Source organism: Callionymus lyra, chromosome 7 (assembly GCF_982586985.1).
Source record: "Callionymus lyra chromosome 7, fCalLyr1.hap1.1, whole genome shotgun sequence".
NCBI classification, from domain to species: Eukaryota; Metazoa; Chordata; class Actinopteri; order Syngnathiformes; family Callionymidae; genus Callionymus; species Callionymus lyra.
Window position 1 is genome coordinate 28,406,864 of NC_141824.1, and position 12,772 is coordinate 28,419,635.

The 12,772-nt window shown below is 38.5% G+C and overlaps 1 protein-coding gene across 3 annotated transcripts in view; it reads left to right on the forward strand.

The window, feature by feature from the left end:
• Positions 1-12,772, forward strand: part of LOC148076031 (membrane-associated phosphatidylinositol transfer protein 3-like) — a 102,833-nt gene that overhangs the window by 67,808 nt on the left and 22,253 nt on the right. For all 3 annotated transcript variants that reach the window (XM_087795255.1, XM_087795256.1, XM_087795257.1), the window contains exons 6-8: positions 7,697-7,886; positions 9,149-9,271; positions 9,928-10,115. In XM_087795255.1, the coding sequence (XP_087651381.1) occupies positions 7,697-7,886; positions 9,149-9,271; positions 9,928-10,115 (501 nt within the window). The remainder of the gene's footprint in view (positions 1-7,696; positions 7,887-9,148; positions 9,272-9,927; positions 10,116-12,772) is intronic.

Genomic DNA, 12,772 nt, shown 5'->3' on the forward strand with positions numbered 1-12,772 from the left:
ACCAAGTATTTACCATGATTGCTCTTTGATAATAGGTGTTATCATCAGATAGTGGAACAGTGGTCAGTGCTGAAAGAGTGAAAAGGATTATGTGACCAGGAAGGATGATGAAGACCGACTCTTGGGATCTGTTTGGGGTCTAAGGATCTGCGGCTCTTTTTAATTGTATTTTAAAGCATCAAAGAGATAAACATTAATCAAAGATTACACCAATAGGGAAATTAAATGTGTTTTTCAGCTGTCGACATACGGTCTTATTTAACTGTTTATTGCTGTTCTTGAAAGTGTACCAGAATATTGTTTTGTTTTGTTGTCATTACATACCTAATTGTACTGTGTTTAACATTCTCCAGTTACTGCATTGAGCCCTAGAAAAGGCCTGGATGTTTCAAACATACGCAGAGCAGGTTTATATTCTCTGTATTTCTCATGTGGTCGTCACTCTGAACCTCTGACTTTAGCCATGAATGCATCAAGAAATTGAATAGATGAGACCACTCGATAGTGCCTTGATCCTGGGCCACAGCAACACACACTTTACAGTGCAATTTTTACTGTTTTTACTGCGAGTGTTTTTTTTGCAATCTTCCCCTCCAGTGGCTCACTTTCATCTGCTGCCACATTGTAGAACAACGTGGGACAAGCTGCTGTTTACTTTTTAAAGATCGTTTTTCTTTGGTTCAGAGAGTTGTAAAGGGTGAAAGTGGTCTGGCGAATTTCCTCTGCTGTTTACTTTGACCACAGATCAGTCATTTAAAAAGGGGACAACATTGTGAAATTACTCTGTTCGAACAAGTATATAAGTCTCATGTCTCTCTTTTTTGCTATATCACATGGACAAACTGAGAATACTGAGCCTTGAGTCAGTCTTCAATCAGGCAGCACAAGTCACTCGCAGGGATTGTAAATACTCCACTGGCCTCTTCATGGTGATGAATACTAACACTTGCGTAGCTGAGAATTATGCATTGTAAATAATTACCTGCTGTGTCGAACAGTGAAGCAGGTGTTGACTTACTGTTCCCGTCGTTGTGACTCGTGAATCCTTCAGGGTCGCAAGGAGTCACCTGAATATTTATGAAGCTTTTGAGGTTCCGAAGATTCTGCTAATCACTATGTTGTTTTAGAAGGATTTAATTGTCTGGTGTGTAGCTGGTTAGATTGAACCGAAGACACTTAAACTCTTGCATGGATTGACGGAGTTTATGGATGTGGTAGAGGAGGACAGGTGTGGCTGGCAAGGATGATCAAGGTGGAAAGTAAAAAGACCATCTTGTTACTTTTCACATACATCTGAGCTCAATGATGGGGTCTTTGATGCCAAATACAATCCATATGTTGAAAGCGGCTGATTTATGTGGGGGTTCCACAACAAACACCTCAAAAGCAAATAAAACTGTAGTTTTGACAATCAGCAACAATTTGTGTCGCTGTATGTATAACGGACTGGAAATGATCTACACAAAAAAAAAATACTCAAGGCATATGTTTGCCTAACATTTAACATTATATAGTAGAAGGGGATGGACAGTCTTTAGAAAATCTGGCCCTCAGGAATCGCAGGTTGATTAACTGCGCTACAATATCAGTCACGGAGGAAGCAACGTGTTTTAGGCGGCTTCACTAAGTTACGACATGTTTCATTGGATATATTTGTTATTTAATTGAATTGGCGTGTTGACCAAAACAAACAACAAAAACAATTTTGTAGACGTTATATTGCTTTTAACTCTAAAATATAAACATGACTTATTGGTGCACATAGCACTACAGTCGTCTGGGAAGAGAGTCTTACTATTTTTCATTTACCTGTTAGCGTGAATGAAGAGGGCTTCATTTTGGATGTCAAGAGTTGTTAATTTTGTTTTATACCAGCTGGACAGGTAATCAGGGGTGTCGGGCAACTGTGGGCAGTCACACACTGTGACTCAATGCAATCCGAACATTTCATTAGTTTAAAATAATAATAATAAATAATAATAATATTGATAATTACTATTATTTATAAGGTGCCTTTAAAAACACACAAGAACACAAGGAAACCATGCAAACAGATGAGTACAACAGTAGAACAGGAGTTTTAAAAGTTAAGAGAGGTTTGAAAGTTTAAAAGGTTTTAAATGAAAAAGCTACAGAATATGAAAACTATAAAACTACAATTAACAAATAACAGACCTGCGATTATGAATGTCTGGTGGGAAGGCAATGTTGACACAAGAAGATGATCTGATCGTCCGGCTGGGATTGTTTTTGTGGAGAAGATAGGTTGGGTGGGGAGGGCAGGGTTAAACTAGCAACCTTTGAAACACCAAAGGCTGTTTAAATTGACAATTGACCAAGCCAATGAAATCTTAATTCCGTGGTCACCTACTCCCACCTGGATAAAGGAAGCAGTTCAGTGAGGATCCTGTTTCTGGACTTTTCTAGTGCCTTCAACACCATCCAGCCCACTCTGCTCCAGGACAAACTGACACAGATGCATGTGGACCCTGGTCTGGTCTCCTGGATTACGGATTATTTTACTGATCGACCACAGTATGTCAGGTTGGACAGATTGATCAGAAAGATCACCTGGACTTACTGGTGACAGTTGCTGAGAGGACATCACTGAACCATGCAACTGTCACCAGTGAGTCCAGCTTCATTCCAGGAGCTTCTTGCAGCTGAAGCTTTGGCATGAAGCTGGATTCACTTCTGATAGTTGCTGAGAGGAGATCACTGAACAAACTACTGTCCATCATGAATGATGACAGTCATCCTCTCAGCACTGTCTTCAGTGAGCAGAGAAGCAGAATGAGTGCACGAATGCTCCTTCCCAGGTGCAAAACAAATAGACTCAAGGATTCATTCCTCGGGCTACTAAATTGTACAATTCTGAGTTCGGGGGCAGAAGTGGAGTGAAAGTATCATGATGTTCTGTTCTATGTTAATCTTTGTATCCTTTGTCTTTGTTATTTTTCTTTGATCTATGTTCTTTATATTTATCTTTAGACTAAGATTGTATCATCTTGTTCTTTCCCTTTATTTCTCTTTGTTCTTGTTCTTATTTTATTTTTATTTTATTTTTATTTTTTTATGAAAAAATGCTGTATTTGCTGTGGCTATTGGAAAAAAAACTATTTAACTAATAAAGTTCTACCTTACCTTACCTTAGCTTATAAAGAGTTGAGATTTCACTGTGAAATATGTAGAGAGAGTGCATTCATCAATAAGAAGCTAAATGGAATGCAACTCACCAACCTGAACCAGAGATTGAGGGTGAAGTGTAATGAACCTTCACTGTGGCTTTAGCTGGCAGAGAGATAACATCTGATTTCATCTTCCCTTCTCCGGATCATTTTCTGAGAACAGTGTGGTTCATTTTTACAATGAACTTGTATATAAATGTATTAATTGTATTGAGGCTGTATGCCAAAACACTGTGCTTGAGAGAGTGACTCTGGAACACCACAGAGGTGATGCTGTGTAGGGAAATGGCTACTCAAGGGGCTTCAGGTGCTCTTCACATAATGTTCCTGCCACTAGAAATCACAGCAACGTCCCTGGAGCTGACCCCTTCCATCACCACTGCTGCTCTAATACAGCAGCTTAGAAATAAGATGACTGGGATTGTTGCAGCTCGAGAAGGACACTCAGTTCTGTTTACGTACATGCAGTTCTGGTACACAGAGAAACATAGACGGCTTATTCTAGAGTCTGGAGAAGTTTGTAGAAAAAAGCATTGGAAATGACTTCATCTTCCAGTTGATTCTTTAAGTACTTACAATCCGAAGATTCATAGTGTTTTCTTCATTTTATTTCTTTAAAATTCATTTCGGGACAATAAGTCTGATTTTAATTTTCAGTCCTTCTGTCTGATTGTATTTTTCTCTATGGACCTCATATTAAATATAATATTAAAGATAATGGAGCCATATTTCTGTTTTACATTTTGCCAAATCCATGTTTATGTCCTTCCTACCTAAAAGTTATAAGGTAAGGTAAAACTTTATTTAAATTTTTTTTTCCAATAGCCAATACATACAGCAATTTTTTATAAAAAATAAAAAATAAATCAAAATAAAATAAGAACAAGAACAACCACAGAGCCAGCCCTCCTGATCAACCTTTCCAACCTGTTGACACTCCTCCTGGACACATTCCCACCACAACACACCACAGTATAGAACAGGGCACTGGCCACCACAGACTGGTAGAACATGCAGAGGAGTTTCCTGAAGATGTTAAATGATCGGAGCCTCCTCAGAAAATATAGTCTACTTTGAACTTTCTTATATACATGGTCTGTGTTGCAGGACCAGTCCAGTTTACTGTACAGCCCCACACCGAGGTACCTAAGTTGTTAACTATCTCTATCTTGTCGCCCCCAATTGACACTGGACATGTCTTTGTCATCGACCTCCCAAAGTCCAAGACCAGCTCCTTGGTCTTTGAGGTGTTCAGCTGGAAGTGGTTCCTCTCACTCCAGTCCACAAAGTCATGTATCAGACTCCTATACTCGTCTTCGCTGTTGTCCCTGATGCATCCAACAATGGCAGTGTCGCCAGCATACTTCTGGACGAGACTCAGCTCAGATTTGTAGCAGAAGTCTGAAGTGTAGATGGTGAAGAGGAGAGGGGCCAGTATTGTCCCCTGAGGTGTTCCTGTACTGCACACCACAGTGTCCGACGTGATGTCCTTCAGCCTGACATACTGTGGTCGATCAGTGAAATAATCTGAGCTCCAGGAGACCAGACCAGGGTCCACATGCATCCGTGTCAGTTTGTCCTGGAGCAGAGTGGGCAGGATGGTGTTGAAGGCACTAGAAAGGTAAAAAAAATACAGGATCAACAGAATAGGAGTTTAGAATGATGGAGGACACATATTGATTATTTATCGTCGTAGAAAAACTATTTTCTTTAAACGGCCAATTAGTTTGGGTGACTGAAAAAACTGGTGGGAGCTCGATAAAACCAACACAACTCTTGAACTTTTTTAAACTTGAATTTGTATATAGGTTATACAGTTTATCTTAATGTGACAACAACAGCCTCATTGTATTTGACTTTTACACTCTTCAAATTAAGCTTATTAAAAGCTTAAACATTTTCTCGTTTGTTATAGTTTACAGTTGTTGCGATAGGCAAACTTTATCAATCAAAGCCAAACGATATTAAATAGTTAAAAAAATTAATGATCCTAGATCTGAATGTCATAGAATCAAGATGCCCACGGTCCAAGACGGACATTTTAAATGGCAACTAATATAAAAACCAAAATCTCCTGACTCACATGTTTCAAATGTTCAAGTCTTCCTCTCCACGATGCAGTAAGTCTCTCATCATGACGATGTTTTGAAGTTACTACCATATGTATTTCTCCCTCATCTGAAATTGTAATGTGGGTGTGGTTGAGATAAACAAGATTTTATTTCTAGAAAAAATAAAGTTTTCAGTGGGCGGAGCTTATACACAGTTTCTAAAAGAAAAGAGAGTTTTGTACAAACAGAAACATACTGATGAGTACAATAGACAATAATTCCTCGATCAATTTAAGATACACTTGAATCAACAAATGAGTTGACATTTATTTTACTCACTACAATTTAGTGCTTTTGTCCTAATTTCCAAGATAAGTTACATTGTCAATATTCTCGTAGAAGAGTACAGAATCATAAAAATATTTTTTTGTTTTTACTGTCCAAGGTCCATGTGTTTTTAGTTTTTGTGGCTCACGTTCTAAAATGTCAAGTGGCACTGGTCTGTGAAAGCCGCTTTACAAATAAAAATGACTTTCTTACTTACTTGCTTAATTGCTAGCGGCTAGCTTGCTAGCTTGCTTACTTACTCACTTACTTACTTACTAGCCTTCTCACTGTCATAACATCACTTGCGGACCAGTTTATCTAATTTAAGCACAGTCAAACTTCTCACCTCCTCTCAGTGAACCAATTGCTCCAGGGCTGCACATATTTAGTGAGGTTTTACCATAATCATGTGTACAGATGGTGATGAAATTAATGGAAGTATTGTACTGAAAGGCATTTATAACTCTTGACTCATAAATGTGCTCATGGGTCCTCACTCTTGTTTTGGTGGTCATACTGCAAACATGCTAAATGCTACTGTAAAGAGTAATAAATTAAGCAGAGTTGAGATTTGAGATGTTTTTTCTAGATAGGATAAGCTGTTGAGTGATTTGAAGTGTCAAATCCTGTGAGAGGATCCTCACTTAAGGGTAAACAAGAAAAGTTGATGTTCAACTATTTTCCTGTATTCAGTAAGTTTAGAGTTGAAAACTTGATTTGGAGTGTTTTGTGGTATTTAGAGCAATAAAACAATAGGACATGAAGTTATCCATCCCTTGACTCAGCAGACAGTGACTTCCATCTGAGTACATACAACTGAACATTTACAATTCAGTGTTATAAAGTCTCGATGCCACTCCAGAACTTGGTTTAATCCTCGTCTGACCTGTGTAAAACTTTCTCGACCACTTTGTCTGGAAGCCTGTCAATTGACATTTTTCAACAATTTGAGAGAAAATGGATCCTTGCCTGACATAAACTGATGGATTTCAACACGACATGGTTGCAGCTTCAGGATAGAATGCGGGACGCTGACATCCTTCACTGTTTCCCCCGCTGTCACATTAAGTGTTTGTTCTGTACTCGCACTGTCAGTTGCACGCACATGCACATCCATTAAAGCCAGACTGAAAGGAAATGACATGACCTGCAGTAGCTACATCTCTTCTCCCCAGATAGCATCATTCCTCCTATCTCTCCATTGCAGGGTTTATCAACGTCTTCTTTATGGATAGATTTCTCCAGTTGATTTATGTTGAAGTTGAGGTGAAACCTTAAAATGATCCTTAGAATATCTCAACTCAACGACTAACACCTCACTATATGTAGTTTGGGAAAGATCGAAGCCTCTTCAAGCCAGTGCTTGATAGATTAAAGATAGCTGTTATGTTGAAGGCCAAGTTGAATGTATTTATTTTTTAAGAAAACTAGTGATGTTGATCAACAATTGTTGCTTTTTTATCGACTTTCCTGTTCAACTGTTGAAGTGCATTATGGGACTCGTAATTGAGGACAGGTTTCTTTATGTAGACAAATCTACCTCACACATTCAGTCAATCAGTCCTATCTTGCTATACAAGACCTGACACAAATATTAGAAAAAGTTTTGGCTTTTTTACTACACAATGATGTTTATTTTATCTTTAACACAAATTTGAAAGTGATATTCAAAGTTCATGAGCTGTAATCTCCAAGTAAAATCTCCAAAACGAAAAACAACATTCAATTATCACAACAGTCTCTAGTGTAGCTAAATCTTTAAGAATTCAGCAATTCAGCTCAAGAAAATCACTAACTAAAGTAACTAATACTAGTAACTAAACAATCTATTATTGGACTGCAATATAGTCTACTTTATGATCACCATAGGACACTTTTAGCACCTCAAAAATAAAATCTTTACTTACAAACTTCATCCACCTTTTCATCTTTGATTCAAATCTCACCTCTATCAGTCTTCTCATTGGTAATTGACATTTATAATAGCTTTTGTTGCACTTTAAAATAGTATTGTATTTAGAGTTTTTTTGGTTCTCATGAAGTGACTTGACCCCAGGTCTTGAGTTTGAGACCAACTCGACACAAACCCACATAATTGTAGACCTCATGAAGCTTTTTGTCTTTTTTCAGTTTAAATCCATACAGCTACGACGAGAGCTGTGTGTCCAGCAGCGTCGACCATCTGCCTCTGGCCGCCCTCCCCCTACTCGCCATCGTGTCACCACGCTACCAGGATGCAGTGGCGACCGTCATCGCTCGAGCGAACATGGTCTATCACAGCTTCCTGCACTCAGAAGATGGGCAAGGTTTTAACGGCCAGGTATGTCCACATATTCACTGTACAACATGTTTTACTTTCTCTTGGCATAAATCAAAATCCTCCATCTAAACCCACCATGATCATCCACCCTATTAACCTTTTTCCTGGTACTTTCATCTCTAACTATCCTCAATCAAGTCTGAGCTCCCTCATGCTGTATCTGCTGTAAAACTAGGAAATATTTTCTAAACTAGATGAACCTTGATCGTGAAAATGCCATTGTACCAGATTACCGCATTTCTAGGTTATCGCATTTGAAAAGCTCTAGATTGCCGTTTTTAAATATCTAATTTCTGCTTCCCTTTATTGAAAAGTGGTTTAACACTCAAACGTTATAGTAAACTAACCTAAAATGTTTATATTTAATTCAAAAGCATATTGAGAGATTTTGTGTGTGGTATTAAACTGTATAAAAATGTGCATGACGTTGAATATGTTTATACATTTACTGGTTTATTACTGAGTCCACATTCATCAACTGTCATTCCTTCCAATGGGTTTTTATTGACATATGTGTGCAACATGTTGCAGGTAGTGTCCCTGAATGAGGCTGATCATGAAGTCAATCATAATAATATCAATCATTTGGACTTTACCTCTGATTCCCTTATCATGATTTGCTACTCCAGGCAAGAAGCCTGTCTCAGGAGCACACAGAGACACTCAACCATTATACTATGCTTTTGGGAAGAAACTAGAGTGGCCAATGCACACACAGGAATAAAGTATAAAAATCCATGCAAAAACAATAAAATAATAGGTACCCTTAAGGTAGAAGAAAATCGGCAACCTTCATGCTTTGAAGGCGCCATGCTAATCACTATGTGATGTGCTGTTTCCAAAGGAACCTTTTCATTAATAAAGTATTATCTATTTATTTAAATATGAAACTAATCATGTTACTATGATACAAATCACTTCATTTATGTGTCAAATATGTGAAAAGTCACGCACTGGTTAAAATTCTGAGACCGTCTTCTCCATCTTATTTTTTATCTTCCCCTCTTCAAGCCCATCAGTAATTGGAGCATGTCCTAGAGTAGCATAAGGAAAAAAATGGGGTTTAACTGGTTAAATATTCTAATCCATTTTACTTTTTTCCAGAAGTAAAGGTGGATTTTTATTTTGCAAAACACTCATTTTCATTATTTCATGATATAACTCTTACACAAGAACTCTTCCTACTCTTTGTTTTTTGCACCGATTGAAGAGGTGGTGGTGTCTGTTCCGCTTTATGCATTGATGATGTATTTCCTCTTCAGGTTTGCCTGATGGGTGACTGTGTAGGAGGTGTTTTATGCTTCGATGCATTATGCTTCAGCAACCACCAAAGACCCGGCAGCCCAAACTCCAGCAGCAGGAACAACAGCACCGAGAGCCTGAAGGTGGGACTATCAGAGGAAATGCTTCTTGGTGAAAATGAGTTTTTCAGCAATGTCTAGCGTATAGACATAACTGAAAAAGCAATGAATGATATCCAGAAATATTTTAGGTGTTGGTTTTGTAAGCAAATAAACAGAAATGTATGTTAAATACATATGAATTCATGTTTTTAAAAGGCAATAGAAGATCAATATATTAAATGTATTAAAATATTATTAAATATGGTTCACATTTAAGCTTATAGGATTAGATATAGCACTTGGATAATCAGTGCTTGGTTCAAATTTAAAATTTGACTTTGCAAATCTTTAACTGTGACTGCATCCAAGTTTTCAAACCGTCCTGCTGCTCGGTGAGAAAAGATGTTTGTTAAGATTACGGGTAATGCTTTTGGGTTATTGATTCTCCCGCTTCTGCAAATATGGCTGAAGCTGCAGGTGACGAGTTGCCATGGCAATGACACCGCTAAAGTACTTTCACCAATTTAATCTCATATTTGCCAGTTTTACTCGGCTGCCTGTATTGACGATGTGCTAATGTTCTTAGAGCAGGATCTTTTTTCACTTTTCAGATTTAGCCCTGTTTTCACTTCTGATTCTCTCTTCGTACTCTGACTCAAAAGGAGTTGTTCGTCACTCGCTTCTCTTCCTCCTCTCAGGATAACTCCGGTCTGCTCAAAGAGTCGAGTCCAGGTCTGAGTTCAAGCAAGAGACTCAGTAAGAGCAACATTGACATTTCTGTCCCCAACGAGGGTCAAAGTCAAGGTGGACTGCCGCTCAGTCGGAAACAAAGTGACTCTTATGATGGAGACAGTTCGTCAACAGGCCAGAACAGCTTTTTCTCCAGGTGAGGCAGCACTCATTTCAGATATTGTTTCCCGAATGAAGAACTATACTGTACAAAGTGATCCATAATAATGGCACTATAGAACTGGATCTTAAAATTTAGGGTGTCTACTTTGGTTGTGTTTGCTAAATAGTGAATGGTTCCTACTCATATTACGTATCTCTAAGTAGTAAGTATAAAGTAAGTCATTTATATTTATAGAGCGCTCTTCCAGACCAGGGTCACAAAGCGCTTAAACAATGAAAACAATACTCAATAAAAATATATACTTAAAAGGTCAAGATAACACTGAGAACAACACAGGAGTTCCAAAAAATCAAGGAAAAGCCTACAGAAATAAATATGTCTTAAGATGTTTCTTGAAGGAGTTGGTAGATACCATCAAGCGCAGAAAGTGAGAAAGATTGTTCCAAAGCTTAGGAGCAACAGCCTGGAAGGATTTCTTTCCTCTGGTCCTGAACCGTGTGCGAGGAACCATCAGTAGATTCTGATCCACAGACCTCAGAGCCCGAGCTGGGGTGTAAGGATCAGATCAGTGGTGTAAGGAGGAGCCTGACCATGAATAGCTCTGAAAGTAAGAACCAGAAGTTTAAAGTTGATCCTGAAAGAAACTGGAAGCCAGTGAAGAGTTTTAAGGATCGGAGAAATGTTCTTGTACTTGAGCGGGTCAGAATTCTCACTGCAGGGTTCTGAATCGACTGCAGGCGAGACAGCTCCTTCTTGTTAAGACATGAAAATAAACTGTTGCAGTAGTCCAGGCGAGAAGACACAAACAAATGGATTACAAGCTCCAGATCATGTTGTGACAACATTTTCCTAAGTTTAGAGATTTTTCTCAGTTGAAGGGAACAGTTTCTGGTCAGTTTTCTACAGTGGTGAACCAGAGACATGTCTTTATCAAATACAACACCCAGGTTTCTAAGGCTCAGTTTGACAGACTGACCTAAGTCACCCAGTCTGGTTCTCTTGGATCTGTCCTCAGCCTTTGACACAGTTGATCACCAGATCCTGCTGAGAAGACTGAGAGATGAAGTGGGACTGTCTGGGTCTGTGTTACAGTTGTTCTCATCATTCCTTTCTGGGCGCAGTTTCAGTAATCTGCCAATTAAATGAGGTCTGAATTAGCGGATCTGTTGTGTGGAGTCCCTCAAGTACTTGTTCTGGGTCCTTTATTGCTGTACTTGATTCCCTGGGTAAAATCATTCAGAGATTGCCTGATGTTTCTTACCAAATTTTGGCGGATGACATCCAGCTCTACTGCTCTTTTGATCCAACTGAGCCACAGAGGCTGAACAGCTTAGTCAATTGTTAGCTAGAAATCAAACAATGGCTGAGTGAAAACACTTTGTAGCTAAATGTGGACAAAACTGAAAATCTGGTTATTGCTCCTGATGATAAGGTTCCAGGGTTGAGTCAATACTTGGGTGACTTGGGTCAGTCTGTCAAACTGAGCCTGAGAAACCTGGGTGTTGTATTGGACAAAGACATGTCTCTTGTTCAACAATGCAGAAAACTGACCAGAAACTGTTTCCTTCAGCTGAGAAAAATCTCTAAATTTGGGAAAATGTTGTCACAACATGATCTGGAGCTTGTAATCCATGCGTTTGTGTCTTCTCGCCTTGACTACTGCAACAGTTTGTTTTCATGTCTTAACAAGAAGGAGATGTCTCACCTGCATTAGTTAAAGAACTCTGCAGCGAGAATTCTGACCAGCTGTGGTAGAAGAACTCACATTTCTCCGATCCTTAAAACTCTTCACTGGCTTCCAATTTCTTTCAGGATCAACTTAAAAATTCTGGTTCTTACTTTCAGGGCTATTCTTGGTCAGGCTCTTCCATACATTACTGATCTGATCCAGCCTTACACCCCAGCTTGGGCTCTGAGGTCTGTGGAACAGAATCTACTGATGGTTCCTCGCACATGCTTCCGGACCAGAGGAGAGAAATCCTTCCAGGCTGTTGCTCTTAAGCTTGGGAACGATCTTTCTCTCTCTTTGCGCTTGATGGAGTCTACTGACTCCTTCAAGAAACATCTCAAGACATTTTTATCCGTGCAGGCTTTTCCTTGATTTTCTGGAACTCCTGTGTTGTTCTCGGTGTTATCTTGACCTTTTAAGTATATATTTTATTGAGTATTGTTTTGATTGTTTAAGCTCTTTGTGACCTTGGTCTGGAAAAGCGCTCTATAAATATTTCTTACTTACTTACTTATATTACATTATATTATGTGATATTATGTAATTTAATCTACGTTGTACTGTATTTTGTGAAGTTATATTATGTTTCTACTTTACATTACTTTATATAATTACTTTAATCATTTTAACTTTAAGTAACTGTGTTGTACTGTATTGCATGGTATTGCATGGTATCATTATAAAACATATTTTATTGTATTAAATTGATGTATTGGATAATTGTAAGTTTTATTGAAGGAAGAAAATGGATAACGTGGGACCATTATTATTTTATGATTTACTATATCAGTCTCATAAACTTGGCAGGCCACACACCCAATAGTAGCGGACCAGCGTTTCATTGTAACAACCGTGTGTTTCAACCCTCCAGTGTTCACAAATGTTTGATTCTTTGATCCAAATGTTGCACACCAGATATCAAGTGTATTCCCTTGAAAGTGTCACCTTGTCTCGCCTGTCT